General features: G+C 35.1%; 1 protein-coding gene and 1 pseudogene across 6 annotated transcripts; both read left to right on the top strand.

Annotated features, from left to right (window-relative positions):
• Positions 1–164: 164 nt before the first annotated feature.
• On the top strand, positions 165–5,710 carry LOC148280205 (uncharacterized). Of its 5 annotated transcripts, none has more exons than XM_088228787.1 (5): positions 165–385; positions 1,211–1,332; positions 3,025–3,163; positions 3,906–4,072; positions 5,529–5,710. In XM_088228787.1, exons 1-5 carry the CDS (start codon positions 304–306, stop codon positions 5,637–5,639), a joined length of 621 nt encoding a protein of 206 aa, XP_088084913.1. In that variant the 5' UTR covers positions 165–303; the 3' UTR covers positions 5,640–5,710. The 5 variants fall into 5 exon arrangements, with proteins under 5 accessions (XP_088084913.1, XP_088084912.1, XP_088084914.1 ...); XM_088228786.1 differs by having other exon boundaries at positions 3,906–4,102; XM_088228788.1 differs by having other exon boundaries at positions 1,177–1,332; positions 3,906–4,102.
• An 829-nt stretch (positions 5,711–6,539) lies between these two features.
• On the top strand, positions 6,540–18,899 carry LOC148280204 (dynein axonemal heavy chain 7 pseudogene; annotated as a pseudogene). The gene is made up of 2 exons (XR_015822665.1): positions 6,540–6,753; positions 7,133–18,899. The product of XR_015822665.1 is annotated as a dynein axonemal heavy chain 7 pseudogene (transcript).
• Positions 18,900–20,837: the final 1,938 nt, after the last annotated feature.

Raw genomic sequence — 20,837 nt, 5'->3', positions numbered from 1 at the left:
TTGTACGTATGTCTATCAGGGGGTTTTGGTCCATCCCGACAATACGACACCGATCGAAATGGATCATCCTACCTACAATCTAAAATAGATTATCGAACAACCTACCCCACTTATTATACATATTTCGTCCTAGCAACATAATGCTTAATCTTATTTGACACAGCGGGAACCAACGAAAAATGTTGATTTTTGATTTCTTAAATTATTATTTTTCTCTGTCTTCTGTCTTTCTAATTAGTTTATTTTTAAACTTTACGTTTTACGTTTAAAGGTATTACATACTTTAAACGGCAAATTCGCGAAATGAATGAAAATAAAGATTACAAAGTAAAAAAACAACAATTAGATATATTCATTGGGTTACGAGAAGAAGATAATGGTAAATGTATGTCACGCGCTTTATTTTTTATTTATAATTATTATTCGTCTTTACTTCTTTGAACACAGCACTTCATTAATTTCTTTAAATCATAATCAGTTTTTTTACGCAGCGTGGCAATATATCAAATCAATTATCAAGTATTTACATAGAGAAAGGGTTTATTTTATTATTCTAGTTTGTTTTTTTTCCAACAATTCTCATCCATTTTTACATTTACATCATATATACACCAAACTGCAAATATGTCTTTTCAAAAGTATAAAACAAATTTTAACATAATTATGAAATAAATGAACCACATTATATGTTGTTTATGTTTTTCTGGACACGGCCTGTAATATCTTCTCAATATGCATTTTAGCTAGTTTTGAATTGCAAAAAGAGTTAGGAAAACGTGCAATTGTGCAATAATCATATATCACACTACTTTATGGCATATGAATAACACAGTATCTGTGTGAAATAGAATCAGAATCCTGGACGAGTGTTTTCCTGTGGACAAGTCGGCCTCTTAGTGAACCGGTTGGTCCATTCGCTTTCCATGCTCGAGGTCCCAGGTTCTGAACCTGGTACCTGAAGCGTTAATACTGATCACCTTACCTTTATGTAAGAGATGATTGAGATATGCTGCATTTTGTGTTCCAATTTAGTGCCTTATGCATTATTTAGGGAGCCGATGGTGGTATGATTATGGGTTTGGTTTTATGCAATTTGGATGAATTTTTTAAATGTAATTTTTGCATATTCAATATTTCAACAATGACCCGACGATGTTTTATGTTTTTTTCCCTTAGGTAACCAGAATAATTGTCTTAATTTACCTTTTAGTAAAAATGAAAATTCAAAATTTGTTGGGTAAAATCAAACCTTTAAGAAATGTGAGGCAAAGTTTAATAGACGAAATTGCTGCCAATACTATTAAACTAAATACAGTGAAGATTCAGGAAACAGTAAGATTAAAAAATTATCTATTAAAATGTTCCCTACTTGAATTGAAATTGTCCAAAAGATCTCAATTTTATGTTCATAAAAATTGATGCTACATATCTCTAGATACATAGTCAATCAATTTATTTTGTTATTTTCTGATTTGAAATTCTTTTAACTCATTCACTGAGGTGCTCACATACATCTGTGAGCGCCCTATGACAGCACTACTATGCGATGCTCATAGCATATGCGAGTAATTTATTATCAAAAAGGTTCGCAGCTTAAGTATTTTCTTCAAGTATAGAGTCTATATATTCATGATCACTCAAAATCAGTGTTTAAACTAAAAAATAAGATACGTCAATTTTCAACGCGGGGAAAGTGTTCATCTTGCTTTTTATGATGATATTAATTAATTCAACTATGGGCATTCATGTTCTTTGCTTTATTTATTAAATGTATTTTAGATGTATTTATAATTTATCTTTTTTAAATGTTTACAATAATCTTGCCGGCCTTGTGGTGTAATGGTCAGCGCATTGCTTACCATGCGAGAGGTCTCGGGGTTGATTCCCAACATGGTTGATATGAAATATTTATTTAAAAGGCTGTTTTTTTGCACCAGGACTCCATTGTGAATGACTAATTTTGACTCTTGCGATAAACATTTATTTGCCAAGATTGATGTGTGATTACTTTCTTGAAGAAATGAGTTTTTTAGGTTGTGCCACTGTTATTCCTGGAGTGCAAAATATTTGTTAAATTTGGTCATCATGGCATGTTTTTTAAGTCTTTCCCATTATTTGTATCCATCAAAATTTGCAATGTAAACCTTTTAGCTGTTATTTCACTGTCCATTCGCCCTACATGTCCAAACCAACGCAGCACCGGTTTTCAAATTTGTCAACAATGCTTGTCGCAGCTTTACAACCTGCATGGATCTCGACATTAGTGCACCTATCGTAGATAGTTTTATCACACTCTGTTATTATGCCGTTTGTCATTTGCAATCCATGCATGTTTTATGTGACAACTGCACAACAGGTACAAATCCTATGCACATCAGTATCATATGTAATTTGTATGAACCAGGCATGTTCAGAAAGTAACTGTACTAGATTCCAAGAGCGCCTTGGTGGCTAAGGCTGTTTGAAGACAGGCTCATTTGGACAACTTGGCGCCTTCAGATTATCATCTTTTCACCTCTCCGGAGGCACACATGGGTGGAATTAAAATTTCAACCGATTAGCAGGGGCAGATAGAGGTTCTGAAGGGAGAATTCTTCGAGGAGGGCATGAAGAAGCTTGTGTCAAGGCTCACCACACGTTGTGAGTGGAATGACGATTATGTAGAAAAATAGTCAACAAGTGTATCAACAATATCCTGTAATTAAACAACTTTACATTTTATAATTTGTAGAAGCCTGTCATTATTTCTGAGTTCTGCTGAAATATGTAACAGTTGGTATCCCAAATTTAATCAAATTACAAATGTACACACAAAAAATACATCAACCCCAATGATAGATGCTGCAGTGCAAACCGAAACGTTGGCAAGGAATCCGAACGACACACAAAATAATAACCCAGAAAAACTCAACGTACATCTGAATGTTTGTGAAAATCTAAGAAATAATTTAGGTGGCGCTGATTTCTCATTCGTAATACTAAAATGTTTTAGTAAATTTTTTAATTTGTGTTTTTTTTTTTAAGGAGATATACAAAGACTTGGCAGCAAAGACGTGGAAACTAATCAAGGGGGAAATTAATACAGACAACGAAAAAGCTAACCATGGTATTTACTTAAAGATGATGGAAGAACATAAAACCACATCTATTCATCATCTCGCAGGTATAATATCTATATAATGCACATTTCATGAATCAATTATTTTAATATATCTATTCCCGTGTCCCGGTGGTACAAAGAATACAGTTCTGTCGGTAAAATAAAACCAAAACCCTGGACAAGTAAATTCGTAAGGTCGTTCTGATGTTTCGGCTACCGTTGCAGAAGCCCTTTCAAGGTTGCAGGGTAACTGGTTTACCCTGAAGATGGCTCCTGCAAAGGTGGCCAAAATTTTGGAACGAGTTCAACCTACATGGGATTACCCAAAAATGAGCATACATATTGATAATGGCAACTGTGAAAGTTTTTGACTAAATGGCTACTCTTACGAAAAATTTAACTGGAGATTAGTTTGTCTCGTGGTCGTATATATGGTTATTCACCGCAATATATTATATGAAACGTACTTAGGATTTGTACCGTGTCTCAGCCGTTGCTATATACAGCTTGTTAGTCCAAACTAATAACATCAACTCTGATGATAGATGCTGTAATGCGATCCGAAACGTTGGAAAAGATTGCGAATAACACATGGTAAAATAACCTAATATGTAATAATAAGTTAGTTCGGAGACCTGATTTCATATGAATGGTATTTAAATCAATTTCTTATTTGATTGAATACCTTAATTATTTTATGAATGGAAATTGCAACCATACTTATTTTTTATTAGTTATTTTGAGAATGCCGAATACTTTCTGCATTCTTGACTTTATGAATGATATGATATAATTTGTCTTTCAGAGAATGCCGCCCAGGTGGGCAGTATTTCTGACAACAATGAATCTCAAAGTAGTACTGGGAGTGTGCAGAGAGTTGTATTAGAAGCGCAGGATGCAGAACTAAATGTGGATATTGCAAAATACCATGAAAATATTATTGACGAAGAACATCGACATGGAATTCTTATGGTATACATAATAATGTATCAAATTCAACAAGTAAAAATGTCTACAATACCCCGTATAAAAACTGTTTAAAAAAAGAAAAACGATTAAGAAATTTACTGCAGCAGAGAGGGAATACGGAAGTCTAGGCATTTACAGGGTTTATCCTATCATTAGCTGGTTTAAATGGCCACTTTACACAGTGTAACGTTCACCATTCTGCTTTTATTTAAACATCCACATTTCCTTAACTCTTCCACCTGTTGACTTTTGTGAGGTAAAAGAGCTGAAGCTGTTTTTGATGTGTGTGAAATTTATTTGGCTAAATTATTTTACCAACTAAGCAATTCGTCGCCAGTTGTGATGACATTAGGTGTCACAGCCGTTGCTATATACAGCTTGTTAATCCAAACAAATAACATCAACTCTGATGATAGACGCTGTAATGCGATCCAAAACATTGGAAGAGAGTGTGTATAACACATGGTAAAATAACCTTATAGGTATTTAATAATAAGTGAGTTTGGAGACTGATTTCAAATGTATGGTATTTAATTCAATATCGTGTTTGATTTAACACCTTAATTATTTTATGAATAAATAATTGCATGGTCAGCGCGCCATGCAAGAGGTCTCGGGTTCGATTCCCGACATGGTTAATATGAAGAATTTATTTAAAAGAGTGTTTACACACTAGAATATTTTCATAGGTGCTACCTGAAGCGTAAGACTAATCACCTTACCTTCATGTAGCAAAATTGATCAAGTTAATCTGCGAGTGGTGTACCAATCTAGTGCCCTATGCACCATTAGGTGCGGAAAGGGAATGATGATGATGATGAAAATTATACAGAGAATTTATTTGTACAAAACCTATGTATTAGCTAACACAATGTCACTAAATGATAACTTTAAAGGAGACAATAAAAAATTCATAAATCAGTAATTTGAAACGATGTATATGTTTTTAAAGTCTATTATCCAAACAAATGTAAAACACTGTATTGCTGACCACCTAATGATTTATGTTGTATTCCAAGGAATACAATCTTCTTTGAGACTTGAATTACAAAAATGAAACTTTTATTTTATCGGTTAGTTGAAAGAAATTGCCATTTAACAATAAGCCCACCAATGTACAATTAACATTATGTACAAAAAGTTAAATAAATAAATATGTTCTTTGAGATACGTGTTATTTGAAAAATGTTAACAATTTCTTTGTTCAAATGACAGAGATAGATGCTATTTTTTACGATGAAAAAATATTCAATCATAATCTCAAATACAGAAATAAAGTAGTTGTGTTGTATTCAAATTACGGCAACAATATACATCGTCGCTATCTCAAATAGTTACCTAAAAGTAATTTGCACTACATTTCTGATTTGGGAAAAAACCCTATTATTGTAGCATATGTTCTAATATATTGTAACACATACTATAATATGAAAATTAACTGTTCGTTTTTATATTTTAGAAAAGAAACGCTGCTGCTCTTTTGATGCTTCAAAAAGAATTACTTCAGTCGGAAATAATTCGAAAAGAAGACTCGAAGAAGTGTAAGGAAATGGCTAATAATATGTTTTAAATATTCAATTAAATATAAGCGCAGGTATTACAGAAACCAAGAAGCTCAACAATGTTAATTCAATTTAAAAAGGGAATAAACATATTTGTTTGAAAAAAAAATGTAGTTACAATATTTGTGTTTGTCCCAATGTTTGTAGACAAAAGACTGGATTTCACCCCCTCGGGAGTCATCAAGGTTAACAAATTACAACAGGGATGGAAAATACCTTAAAGAAACTAGAAGAAGAATTGGAGAAACATGGATAATCAAACATAGGCAAAATGATGAATTATGAATTGATGACAGGTCATAAGCCCTGTAGATACTTAGACTTCTATACAACCTTCTCTCAATTATTCTTTATCTCTGTTGTAATATGTTAAAATGATGAATGTTACAGTGAGTGGCCACTTAAACTAGCCAATGACAGGTCATAAGCCCTGTAAATGCCTCGACTTCCATATTCCCTTCTTTAAGGTATTTTCCATCCCTGTTGCACTTTGTTAAAAATGTAGTAGTTTTTTTGTAGTATTGTTGGCTTTAAATCGCAAGGCGATCAACTCACCTCTGCGTAAATTATGCATTTTCAAATGTTCTCAGTTATGAAAATATTTGTGAACCAATTCAGTTTTCAATGCACCACCAGGTGCAGATAGGGTTAGGAACTATCAACTGCAGAATTGTTAATGTACCTTGTATTGATTTAACATGTAACGGAAGAGGGGAAATTATTACAACCCCCTTTTTGGGTTGCTAAGTAAACAAGAATATTAAATCATTTTATTGCATCTTTTCAGTTTTAAAATTTTAAATTGTTTTATCAAAGTAGGAACTTATTCATTATTAATTGATTGATCAAATAGAAAATAATTATGCATTTTATTAAAATTGGAACTGGGGGTTATACTACATAAAACTTATGTTTGTTTTGAAAATGAAGCATAATTTTGACAGGATGTGTTTTTTTATAATATTTGTGTAAATCTAGTATCTGGTTCGAAAAATGGCAAACAGACAACTTAGGAATATGTTGGAGCCAAAAGTTAAAATACCAATATTGAAACCTCCCCCAGATTTACATATGTTTGATGAACTGCCCATCAAACTTCCTCCACCATACAACCGAAGAAAGGTCAATATTTACTGTATATAACGTAATTTTTTACCTGTACACACTTACATGTATTTATATTATTTAAACTCTACACTAAAATCTGTTTCAACAAGATTTCTTAAAAACAACACAAATAAATTTGTGTTATTTTTACGCAATTTGTTATTTTAGTTTAATTTCCACAAACTGTCACTTTTCACTGATGAACTATTTACAACCTAAATGACTTAAATGTTTGATTAAAAATTTGTTCATGATATTTCCAAAACAGTTCATGTTTATAAATATTCAACAAAAAAAAATTCCATGAATTATTCCAATCTAATTTCGTTTAAATAAGATATAGGTTTAGTTTAGTTTTATTTTTTAATATATCCTATAATTTTTTATATTCAAGGGAAGGGAAACTAAAATGAAGGAATTTTTAAAGGAAAAAGCTTACGAGGTAAGAAGACTCGTAGAAAAGGAGTCTATTAAAGCTTCCGACATAGAGTTCTACCCGGAAGAACAAATTTTCTTCGCTCAACAATTGCGAAAATGTGCAACTTTAGTAGTGCCACCTCCTATGCTTAAATCGTGGGAGAAAAAAATTTTGAAAATGGTTCCAAAAAAATTGAAATCCAAATTCCCTAAAACTGTGAATGAAATTCTTGATGAAAGTAAAGAAGAATGGAACAAGTGTCTTCATGAATTGGCAGTGAAATCCAAGATCAGAGAGATACCTGGAGTAGAGCGTGTGCGTTACCAAGAAAAACCATTCAAATTTGGAGGAAAGTCCTCAAATTATGACGAATTCCTCAAAACAAGGAAAACATTAAAACAAAAGTTGTACATCTTACATCCATTTATATGTTATGTCCAGGAGAGCGCCGCTAAAATGTTTCCAGTCTATTTGTTGAATTTTTTTATTTACAGAGGCAGAGGAATAATCAATATGAGTTACTTAAAACAATTGATTGATGCAGATTTATCAGAAGCCGAATCGATTCTTACAATGATTTGGTATCCTTACATTGTAACATGGCTAAAAGTACCTCGTTGTCTCAGTAATATACCCATGAAAAAAAGAGTTTGTTTATTAAACTGTGCCTCTGTTTCAATTGCGATGCAAATAACAGAGCTAATGAGGGCTTCAATAGACTATATTATTGAAGTTGTTGGTAATCCAGTATTGACACCGCTGATTTCAATGGAATTGAATTTTCAAACAGATCTTATACTTGATCCTTCCTTTCTCGAAATATCCGCTATGTACCATAAGATTATAGACGCTGTGGCTTCCATAGCGCAGAAACTTTTACCTCTTGAGCGTTGGGTAAATTTACCAACGGAAAATGATTTCTTACCAGTCAAACTGAATAATTGGACTCTTCAAGATAGCCACAAAAGATTACAAGAAAGTTTAGATAGTGTTTTCCTTTCAGTCAAAAAGTACATGGATGAAATAAGGACCCAGTACGGTGTGCTCTTTAGAGATTTTAAAACTGATGTTGCAACTATAGAACAAGGCGAAACATTTGATGAGTCATGCGAGAGAATTAACAATTTTCAAGCGATGCTTGATGAGTTATCGGCAGGAATGGGAAATGTTTATTTCGAAGTAGGAAAAATAAATCAAGATAAAATGATAGCTGGCCTCAAAACGGCTGCTGTTAAGTGCCAAGAAGAAATTTTGAACTTGTTGTGTTTAGCACATCAACAAGAAAATCAGAGTATTTGTGGTGCTTTTGAAGACATTGCAGTAAAAGTTTTAATTATTCCTACAACTGCAACAGAACTTATAGAGAGTAGTGCGTATGGTTTACTAGCCAAAACTGTTTTAATACCACAGTTAACAGAACGTATTACAGAATCACTTATTATTATGGGCAAACTAATAGAAATGATACAACTATCACCTGAACATGTGGATTTGAATAATAGATCTGTTAATTGGCTGCAAGACATAAAACCAATATTGAATAAAAATGCAAGCAGCTTTGAAACTACAAAGTTTGAAATGGAGGAAAATTTAGTGGCAAAGACAGCCTCGTTGAATGCACGTTTACAAGAACTGATACCATTCTTAGGAATACTTGATGATATGGATGATATAAATAACACTTTAGAATATCTGGAAGACATTCGTAGGCTGGTGCACTGGCTGGATGATTGTGATAGTCAAATGGCTTGGATTAATCACGAAGAAAAAGTCTTTCAGTTTCCTATTTCCCAATACCCAGATCTGGAGGAATTGAAGGGGTATATTCTACCCTTCTATGAATTAATGTACTTATTGCACAAATGGCGACGCAGCTATTATACATGGATGGATGGTACATTTGAATATATTGATAATGCATTAGTAGAAGAACAACACGAAGAGTATTACAAAGAGTTTCTGAAGCTATCAAAAAATTTCAAATTGAAAATAAAACAGCAAATAGCTGATAATAACGAAAGAAGATTCAAGGGATTAGTTGAAGATCCAGATCCCATGAATTTACCAGCCCCAATGAAACTATGTGCACAAGCTTTAAAGGAGTTAAAGGATTGGAGGCCAAATGTACAGCTAGTGAATATAATGTGCAACTCTGCTCTTCGTCAACGCCACTGGGATGAAATGGCGGAGATTGCAGGGTTCGATATTACTCCAGATGCGGGAACTACTATAAGAAAACTCATAGATATGAATCTTTGGGCTGAAATGGATCAATATGAAATTATTAGCATGGGAGCATGCAAGGAGTTAGCTCTTATTACAAATCTAGAAAAAATGCTAGCTGAATGGGTCAGTGTTAATTTTAAAACTAGTCCTTATAAAGATACTGGTATACAAATATTAACACAACTGGATGATATTCAGGCCATTTTAGACGATCAAATAGTCAAAACCATAGGTATGAGGGGTTCTGCTTTTGTTAAACCATTTGAATCAGAAGTAAAAGCTTGGTATGAGAAATTGAAAAGAATCAATTCTTCTATAGACGAATGGGGTAAAGTGCAATGCCAGTGGCTTTATTTGTTACCAATTTTTTCATCGAAAGACATCATTGCCCAGATGCCAGAAGAGGGTGTAATGTTTCAGGAGGTAGATAGTACATATAGAAGATATATGGGAATAGTAGCAAAAAATCCCAAAGTTGTAGAGACGGCTGGCGGATTTGGACTTTTAGAAGCTATGATTACAGCCAACGGATTGCTTGAAAAGATTAATGAAGGTGTCAATAATTATTTGGAGAAGAAGAGATTATTTTTCCCACGATTTTTCTTTTTGTCTAATGATGAAATCCTGGAAATTCTATCGGAGACCAAAAATCCTTTACGAGTCCAACCACATCTCAAGAAATGTTTCGAAGGGATCAACAAATTGGAGTTTGATTCTGAGCTGAATATTCTCGCTATGATCAGTAAAGAAGAAGAGCAGGTGGAATTTTGTGAAATTATATCAACAGCGGCTGCTCGGGGCTCAGTGGAGAAATGGCTTGTGCAAGTGGAAGATCAGATGATTCGTGCTATTCGCACAGAAACTGAGCAGAGTTATTTAGAGTACCCAACAATTCCAAGAGAGGAATGGATTACCGTGTGGGAAGGAATGGTAGTTCTATGTGTTTCTCAAATTTATTGGGCTATTGATATTCACAATTGTTTAAAGACTCATAAACTCGCGGAGCTGGTTAAATTTCACACTCAACTCACTAAGCAATTAAATCAAATTGTTACTCTGGTAAGATCTCCTAAATTGACGAACTTAGCTAGAATTTCTATAAAAGCATTGATTGTAATAGATGTGCACGCTAAGGATGTTGTTCAAGAATTAATTGATAAAAGTGTTGTAGAAGATACTGATTTCAATTGGCTAGCTCAATTGAGGTACTATTGGGAGAATGACAATGTGGCAGTAAAAATCATAAATGCCGTTGTGAAGTTTGCTTATGAGTACTTGGGCAATACCGATCGTTTGGTCATCACACCCCTCACAGATCGCTGTTACAGAACTCTCATTGGAGCTTACTACCTTCATCTTAATGGGGCTCCGGAAGGGCCTGCGGGGACTGGAAAGACTGAAACTACCAAAGACTTAGCTAAAGCACTCGCTGTGCAATGTGTTGTTTTCAATTGTTCCGATGGACTTGATTACAAAGCTATGGGTAAATTTTTTAAAGGCTTAGCATCCTCAGGGGCATGGGCATGTTTTGATGAATTTAATAGGATAGAGGTTGAAGTATTGTCTGTTGTAGCGCAGCAAATTCTTTGCATTGTCCAAGCTGTACGGCAACACGCTGAAACATTTTTATTTGAAGGTACACTGTTGAAATTGAACCCAGCATGTTATGTTTGTATTACCATGAATCCAGGTTATGCAGGTAGGTCCGAGTTGCCAGATAATCTTAAAGTTTTATTTCGGACTGTTGCGATGATGGTACCTGATTATGCCATGATTGGAGAGATATCTCTTTATTCATATGGTTTTATTGATGCTAGGAACCTATCTATTAAGATTGTAACCACATATCGTTTGTGCTCTGAACAACTCTCTTCCCAAAACCATTATGACTATGGTATGAGAGCAGTCAAGACTGTACTCTCGGCGTGTGGAAATAACAAAAAGAAATTTCCAGATGAAAATGAGGGGATACTATTACTTCGGTCTTTAACTGATGTAAACTTGCCTAAGTTTTTGTCTTTTGATGTTCCATTATTTGAGGGAATCATTTCTGATGTTTTTCCAGGAACATCTTTACCTGCTCCAGATTATACAAAATTAATATTAGCCTCTGAAGAAGTGTGCAGAAAATTGATTTTAGAACCGACGGATTCATTTATATTAAAAATAATACAAACTTTTGAAATGATGATAGTAAGACACGGATTTATGTTAGTAGGTGATCCTTTTTCTGGTAAAACATGTACACTCAAAACATTAGCTGATGCTCTGGGTATTGAGAGTGACCATAGGATATCTACAAGCTTTAGGGTTATCAATCCAAAAGCCGTAACAATTGGACAGTTATATGGAGCATTTGATCCGGTATCTTACGAATGGACGGATGGAGTTGTAGCAACAACCTTTAGGGAATATGCATCTGAAGATAATGCCAATAAAAAATGGATTATTTTTGACGGTCCAGTGGATGCTGTGTGGATTGAAAACATGAATACCGTACTCGATGACAATAAGAAATTATGTTTGACATCTGGAGAAGTTATAGCCATGTCAGATACAATGTCTATGATATTTGAAGTAATGGATCTATCCCAAGCTTCCCCTGCTACTGTTTCCAGATGCGGAATGATTTATATGGAATCTGCTACCTTAGGACCAATGCCATTTGTTAAATCATGGATAAAAACCTGTAATCCACACTGGAGATGTGATTATGAAGAATTGTTGCATGATATGTGTGAATGGCTGTTTATGCCGACACTAACATTTATAAGAAGGTTTTGTAATCAGATGGTTAGTGGAGGTGAGATTAATTTAGTGATAACTACATTACGCCTGATCGAAATGTTAATGAATGATGCTATTCAGGGAGAGGAGGACTCGAGGTATGTCAAGACGTGGATTCAAGCTTCTTTTATATTTGCTGTTTGTTGGGGAATTGGTGGCTTATTAACTACAGATTCTAGAGACAAGTTTGAGGAATATTATCGAGAGTTTTGGAGAGGGGAAATGCCAGTGCCAGACAGTTTAGAACGAATCGATGTATCAATCCCATTAGAGGGCTCATTATATGATTATGTTTATCAATACAAGCAAAAAGGGTGTTGGAAACATTGGAGTGAAATTTTAAAAGCTGAAAAATTAGTAGAAACAATAAATTTACAACAGACTGTCATTCCAACATTGGACACAGCTAAATACATATATCTCTTGGATCTTCATGTTAGGTATAGAAACCCTTGGCTTATAATTGGTCCAACCGGAACAGGGAAAAGTTTTTATATTCAAAATTATATGATGACGCGTTTATCTCTGGATCATTACATGCCAATTTTCATTACATTTACTACCACTACTTCCGCAAATCAAACACAGGACTTGGTTATAACGAAACTCCTTAAGAGGAAAAATAATATTTATGGTCCACCAAAGGGTAGTCTCGCTGTGATCTTTGTGGATGACATGAACATGCCTGCTAAGGAAGTATATGGAGCTCAACCTGCCATAGAAATTTTGCGACAATATTTTGACCACAAACACTGGTATAATCTAAAGACAACTGAAAAAATTCTTATACTGGATGTGCTTTTTTTAGCTGCAATAGGTCCTGTAGGTGGTAGTAAGCAACTTATTTACGCCAGATTATTACGCCACTATAGTATGGTGGCAATCAATGAATTTTCCGAAGAAACAATGACTAGAATATTCACAAATGTACTACAGATTGCTTTGAGACGCAATGGATTTGGGAATGATGCTATGCCATCAATTGTAGCAATAGTTGCTGGAACTATGGATATGTATCAGTCGGCTATGAGGGACCTGCGTCCAACTCCTGCCAAGTCACATTATATATTTAATTTAAGAGACTATGCCAGAGTAATCCAAGGTTGTTCTATGATAAAAAAAGATTCTGTTGATAATAAGAAAGTTTTTATTAAATTGTGGATCCATGAAATCCTTCGTGTATTTTATGACAGACTTACGGATGATGAGGATAGAGGGTGGCTATTCGGTAAATTACAAAAGCTTACAAGAGATTATTTTAAAGAGTTTTTTGATGTGGCTTGTGATAATTATCAAAATCAGGAAGGAGTTGTCACAGAAGAAACACTCCGGGGATTGATGTTCGGTGTTTACTTCGACCCAGATGCCTTGGATGATGAAAAGAAGTATGAAGAGATACCAAGTATAGATGCATTTTATAAGAAAGCCGTGGAATCTTTAGAAGAATATAATTCAATGAGTAAAACGAAAATGAATATCGTTTTATTCCAGTATGCTCTAGAACATTTATCTAAAATTTGCAGAATATTCTCTATGCCAGGAGGCAGTGCTCTTCTAGTGGGTGTGGGGGGTTCTGGGCGCCAGTCACTGGCGCGCCTAGCCAGCAGCATGACAGGCAAGATTTTATTCCAGCCGGAGATAACCAAGAGTTACGGGCTCCGCGAGTGGAGGGAGGACATTAAGAAGGTACTCCGACAGTCTGGTGGGATGGGCAAGGAAACAAGCTTCCTATTCACTGAAGGCCAAATCCAGGAGGAAACCTTTATACAGAATATTGACAGTTTATTGAATTCCGGTGAAATTCCAAATTTGTACGAGCTGGATGAGAAACAAGAAATTCTTGAGTTAGTGAGATTGGCTGCTCAGGGTGGTAACAGAAACTTAGATGTTAGTGCTTTAGAAGTATTTGCCTTCTTTATTGCTCGGTGCAAAGCCAAACTTCACATAGCCTTGTGTTTTAGTCCTATAGGGAGTTCTTTTCGAAATAGATTGAGGCTATATCCATCACTTGTAAACTGTTGCACTATTGATTGGTTCGAGAGTTGGCCAGAAGATGCTTTAGAAAAAGTTGCTCATTATTATATGAACGAAGTTAATTTAACTGATGATGTGAAATTAGCTTCTGTGGTTGCATGTAAATATTTTCATGTGGATGCTAGAAGAATATCCGATGAATTTTATATGAAGTTTTCAAAAAAAACTTATGTTACTTCTGCATCCTATCTCGACTTGATCAAGTCATTTACAAAATTGACAAATAGGAAACAAAAAGAATTGCGAGCAGCCAAACAGAGATATGTGAATGGATTAGATAAACTAAATTTAGCTGCAGAGGCAGTTGCTATTATGCAAAGAGATTTGAATGCACTCAAACCACAGTTAATAATAATGGCTGCAAAAGGTGCTGAAATGATGGCCGAAATAGAAAAAGAAACATTGGAAGCTGACAAGGCTACGATACAAGTTCGAGAGGATACAAATGTTGCCAACGAACAAGCTGCATCTGCGCAAGTTCTGAAGAAAGACTGCGAAGCTGATTTAGCCTTGGCCATACCTATTCTCGAAGATGCTATAGCAGCACTTAATACTTTAAAACCTACTGATATCACCTTAGTAAAATCTATGAAAAATCCTCCTGCTCCCGTCAAACTTGTGATGGCGGCTGTTTGTGTCATGAAAAATATTCCTCCAGATAAAATTCCAGATCCAGATAATCCGGGAAAGAAAATATTTGATTTCTGGGGACCCAGTAAAAAACTACTCGGTGACATGGCTTTTCTACCAAATTTGAAAGAATTTGATAAAGACAATATACCTGTTGCCACAATGACAAAGATCAGAAAAGAATATCTACCGCACAAAGATTTTAAGCCACACATAATTGCTAAAGCATCTACCGCTGCTGAAGGATTATGTAAGTGGGTGATTGCTATGGATATGTATGATGCTGTTGCCAAAGTAGTGGCCCCTAAAAAAGCTAAATTACAAGCGGCAGAAGATGAATTTGCTGCAACAATGGCTATATTAGATGAAAAAAAAGCTATGGTTGCAAGACTTGAACAAAAAGTGGCAGATTTGAATATAGCTTTAGAAGAAGCTAACTTTAAGAAACAGCAGCTTGAAGATGAAGTAGCGCTATGCGTAAGTAAATTGTACCGTGCCGAGAAACTCATTGGTGGATTAGGAGGAGAAAAATATAGATGGACAGCAGCAGCAGAAAATCTGCAAATTCTTTTTGACAATTTGGCGGGAGATATTCTTATATCTTGCGGTATCATCGCTTACTTAGCTCCATTTACTATGCCTTTCAGAATTTCCTCAATCGCAGACTGGAAGCGTTATACTAAAGAGTTAAAAATTCCCATTTCGGAGGATTATGTTTTCAGCAAAGTTTTAGGTACTGATATAAAAATACAGAACTGGTATATAGCTGGACTTCCTCGAGATCAGATATCAACAGATAATGCCATAATCCAAGACACATCTATTAGGTGGTCTCTTTTAGTGGATCCTCAAGGGCAGGCTAATAAATGGATTAAAAAAATGGAGAAGTCGAACGACTTGGCGGTTACAAAATTGACAGACCCTAGTTACATGAAAATAATAGAGCCATGTTTGGAATATGGAATGCCAGCTTTGATAGAAAATGTTTTGGAAGAACTGGAAGCACCATTAGATCCAATATTAATGAAAAATACATATATACAAGGAGGAAAAGCATTTATAGCTTTAGGGGAAAATGTAATAGAATACAGTCCTAAATTTAGATTATACATGACAACTAAACTCAGGAATCCTCATTACCTACCTGAAGTCTTTAACAAAGTCACTCTTATAAATTTCGCTTTGACGGTTGATGGACTGGAAGATCAACTTCTTGGTATAGTTGTAGCTAAAGAGAGACCCGATTTACAAGAAAAGAGAGAGAAATTAATTGTTGAGAGTGCAGAAAATAATGCAGCATTAAAAAATGTAGAAGACAGTATTTTGAGGACCTTGCAAGAGTCCAAAGGTGACATATTAGAAGACGAAGGTGCAATTGAAATTCTCGATTCATCCAAAATTTTATCCGATGATATATTGATTAGACAAGAAGCTACTAAAGAAACTGAGGCGATGATTGATGAATTTAGACTTAGATATAGGCCAATTGCAACACATTCTGCGGTTATATATTATTGTGTCACCGATTTACCCAATGTAGATCCCATGTATCAATATTCACTTACATGGTTTATTAATCTGTATATTCTTTCTATTGAAACCGCTAATAAATCTAAGATATTAGACAAACGACTCAAATTTTTGAGGGATGCTTTTACATACAATTTATATTCCAATGTTTGTCGATCTCTCTTTGAAAAAGATAAATTGATGTTTTCATTTCTTTTGTGTTCTAAAATAATGTTGGCTACTCACGAAATAGACAGTGGGGAACTGAACTTTTTATTAACAGGTGGGATTGCCGTTGATAACCCTTTTCCAAAACCAGCACCCTGGCTCTCATCTAAATCTTGGGATGAAGCTTGTAGAGCGTCGGAGATCAATATATTCAAAAAATTTAAAGACTCGTTTACGGAAAATATTCCAGCATGGAAAAAGATTTACGATTCTATAAATCCACACTCTGAAAAATTACCCAGCCCGTGGAATAGTGTTCTTTCCGATTTTCAAAAGTTGATTGTTATTAGAATTTTAAGGCCCGATAAATTAATCGAAGCAATATCACTATTTGTAGAAACAGTGTTAGGAAAGGAATTTGTTTCTCCCCCTCCATTTGACATAAGGAAATCTTACAGCGATTCCAACTGTTTGGTGCCATTAATTTTCATTTTATCCCCGGGAGCAGATCCCATGGGTGCACTGTGGAAATTCAGCGAAAGGATGGGCTATGATAGCAAATTCTACTCTATATCACTAGGTCAAGGGCAAGGCCCTATAGCTCAAGCCATGATTGAACAAGCGCAGATTGAGGGAGGGTGGGTGTGCTTACAGAATTGCCATTTAGCTGTGTCATGGCTTCCTGTTTTAGAGAGTATCTGCGAATGTTTTGACCTAACAAACACCGACATGAACTTTCGACTCTGGTTGACGAGTTACCCATCTGATAGTTTTCCACAATCTGTGTTACAAGTTGGCGTCAAAATGACTAATGAGCCTCCAACTGGTCTTCAAAACAACCTGAGAAGATCTTACATATCGGAACCATTGAAGGAAAGTGAATTTTACGAAGGGTGTCCGGGTAAAGACAAGGTTTTTACTAAATTGCTATTTGGAATTTGTTTTTTCCATGCTGTTGTACAAGAAAGAAGAAAGTTCGGACCTCTGGGTTGGAATATTCCTTATGGTTTCAATGAATCTGATTTTCAGATATCAGTAATGCAGCTTCAAATGTTTTTAAATCAGTATGAAGAGACACCTTATGTAGCAATATCCTATTTGACTGGCGAATGCAATTACGGAGGTAGGGTAACTGATGATTGGGATAGAAGACTTATTGTAACCATTTTGAAAAATTTTATTAACCCTGACATGATTAAAAATCACAATTATCTATTTTCAAGCATAGGCCCCGAATATGGTTTACCGAGGCGTTGTGAATACCAGGACTATATGAAACATATCGACAATATTCCCGCCATCACACATCCCGATGTGTTAGGGCTCCACATGAACGCGGGTATCTCCCGCGACTTCTCCGACTCCATGGCCCTCACCGACACCCTGTTGATGGTACAAGGGGCAGTCTCCGGGGGTTCTTCCGGTGCAGGACCGGATATATTACTAGCTCACTTATGCTCCGATATCTTATCCAAGTTACCTCCGCCATTTGAATTGGAAGCGGCAAAAGAGAGATTTCCCGTGAGTTACACGGAGTCCATGAATACGGTTCTCGTTCAAGAAATGGAGAGATTCAACAAGCTAGGAAATGAAATAAGATCATCGCTAGTAAGTCTTCAGAAAGCAATTAAGGGCTTAATTGTGATGTCTCCGCAGTTAGAAACTCAAGCAAATGCCATGTTGATAAGTAAAATTCCGGGTAATTGGGTTAAAGTATCATATCCTAGTTTGAAACCACTTGCCAGTTACGTTTTGGATTTCATCGACAGATTGAAAGTCTTGCAAAGTTGGTACGAAAAAGGAAAACCTTCGTCGTTTTGGCTGTCCGGTTTCTTTTTCACCCAAGCTTTTTTGACGGGAGGTATGCAGAACTACGCGAGGTGGAAAAAAATACCAATAGATACACTAATATTTGACTGCGAAGTTCTGAAGCCGAGGGAGCAAATTGTGGAATCCAAAGAAAGCATTTACATCTATGGTCCATTTATAGACGGTGCGAGGTGGAATGCTGCCGCTCACATAGTTGACGAACAGTTACCCAAAATACTAAATGAACCGATGCCTCACCTGAGATTTTTCCCTGTAAAAAAGGTTGAATTCAGCGAAGGTACAAAGTATCGGTGTCCTCTGTATAAAACTATCGAAAGAAGGGGAGTATTGGCCACCACCGGCCATTCTTCTAACTTTGTACTGTCCCTCATGCTACCTTCGGATAAGCCCCCCACTCACTGGGTCAAGCGGAGTGCAGCACTCATACTGCAACTTAGTGACTGAATTTCAACTAACGGAAGGTGGGTATTATCATAGCGGACTTTCAAAACATCTATTTTCTATTTTTCAAATGTTGCTGGTTCCTATTTAGATTATTTGTATTTTTACCAAGAATGACATTTTGTATATTTGAAAAAAAAAATTTGAACCCAGAATATTACTTTAATATAAATTTATCTTAAGAGTATAAAATTAATATAAAAAAAAATAATCGCACTTACAAACATTTCACTCTAATAGAAATAACCTGAAATGCAACTAGCCATTATTTGTATGGAACATACTAAAGTTTAAATGCTAATTCATTAATTACTTCTGTATGATTCAATAGTTAACATTCGTATTGAAAATATTTTGATTACTTTATACTTAATAAAAAATACCAATGACTTCTATATGTTTTTATCTTTTATTACTGTGTATTATAGATTACAATAAAATATTGCTATAAATACTGTTTTACTTCTCAAATTTACTCCTTAGTGTTCACAAATATCCTCTGGGATTCTTTGTCAGCTGTCAACTCCTGTTGTTAGGTCCACATCCCACATGACCCACCAACAAACCGTCAACAGTGGACATCAAGGACTAAAGAACCTGATGCTTTGTAAAGTAGGCAAACATGGTAAAGGCTCTTTAGAAGGCATCCCTGGAGTTTGCTTGCTCTCGTTGGTTTTTTAATGCATTTTTTACTAAATCAAATCAAATGCACAGAATTTCTGCCTATTCTCAAAACACAATAAAGTGTCAAAATTTGCACCCCTTGCACCCATGCAAAATAGGTGTTTTTTGACGAGTACCAATTATCTTCTCGACAGATTTTTTCATGAAATATTAAGATTTTACAATACTCTAAGAAATGTTTTAAAAAGCAGTAAGTAGAGGATTATATTTTTATTAAAAATAAACATTTATACACTGACCAAAAAAACACCACACTCTTTACTTACATACCTAAACAGTGTCTTTATTATGCATACTTAATTTAAGATCTAACGACTATAATAAATACATAGGTAAAATCAGACGGAGTTTGAGTAACTCATATTCTCCCTTGTCTTTCCTTTTTGATTTTACATAGATAGTTATGAAGACAAAACAATCAGTCTTACAAGGTCATATATACGTCACCGCCAAATAGTTCGATCAGCCACTTAATTGGATGCCTAGGCTGTTCATACATGCCGGCATTCGATTGAATGGCTAGGCCGTTTATTAAATTTATTAAGATAGCTCAACGTTTAACGTGTTGGCTGGTTGAAAGCTAGCCCTTTGGATATGGCTGAACCAAAAGCCCCCGGGTTAGGTTAGGATAGGTTGGATTTAGTTTAAAAAAATATATATATTGTTAAACTTAACCCAACATATCCCAACCTAACCTAACTTAGTATAATAAAATAAAACAATTTTTACTGTTGTATTCTAATTATTTAATTAGATGCAGAGAGAAAATGCAGCCTAAAGAGGCTAAGCGATGTTCAGCCCATTCGTTAAACGTTGCTTTCGACATTTTGATCAGCATCCGTTAGCCATTCAGTTGAATGACAGCGTTTAATGAACAGCCAAGCTGCTCCATTGAGTGGCTGATTAAACTGTTTGGCGGCGACATAAATACTATAATGAAATTGAAAATACCCTACTTACATAACCACATACTTATGTTTAGAATATGTTATTTTTGTTGCTTTTAAAATTAACAGTTTCTCATTTGTTGGGAATAATTATAATTCATAATATTATTAAAAGCAAAAATTCTTTAAAGATTTCTGTATGTAGATAGCGTGGGTATGTATTGCGGATAATTTTCAAATGGAATGAATTTTCTGGAATGTATAATACATTTACAAAAAGTACACAACGAAAATTTGAATTGTCATTTTTTCTAGTGCCTTGCCTGCAATTAGGCATTAAAAACCACCACTCTAGAAGATTCTGCATTTGCACCCAGTCTTGGGCGCTATGAAGTAGCTCTTCAGTGTGTATTTGCTCCTGAGGGTGTATTTCTCGACCACAATTTTTTTTTGGCTGATACTCTTTTTCTCTCCATTTTTACATT

Source organism: Micrasema longulum, unplaced genomic scaffold (assembly GCF_059751315.1).
Source record: "Micrasema longulum isolate JH-2025_06_02 unplaced genomic scaffold, ASM5975131v1 h1tg000607l, whole genome shotgun sequence".
NCBI lineage: Eukaryota > Metazoa > Arthropoda > Insecta > Trichoptera > Brachycentridae > Micrasema > Micrasema longulum.
The sequence above is the reverse complement of the archived record's forward strand: the minus strand, read 5'-3'. Positions and strand labels throughout refer to the sequence as shown.

Bases quoted from the DNA above. Each gene is read 5' to 3' on its own strand.
- LOC148280205 (XM_088228786.1), top strand. From the start codon at position 304: ATGAATGAAAATAAAGATTACAAAGTAAAAAAACAACAATTAGATATA. The intron at 3,164-3,905 runs GTATAATATCTA...TTTGTCTTTCAG, and splicing joins ATCTATTCATCATCTCGCAG to AGAATGCCGCCCAGGTGGGC. The intron at 4,103-5,528 runs GTAAAAATGTCT...TTTATATTTTAG, and splicing joins TAATGTATCAAATTCAACAA to AAAAGAAACGCTGCTGCTCT.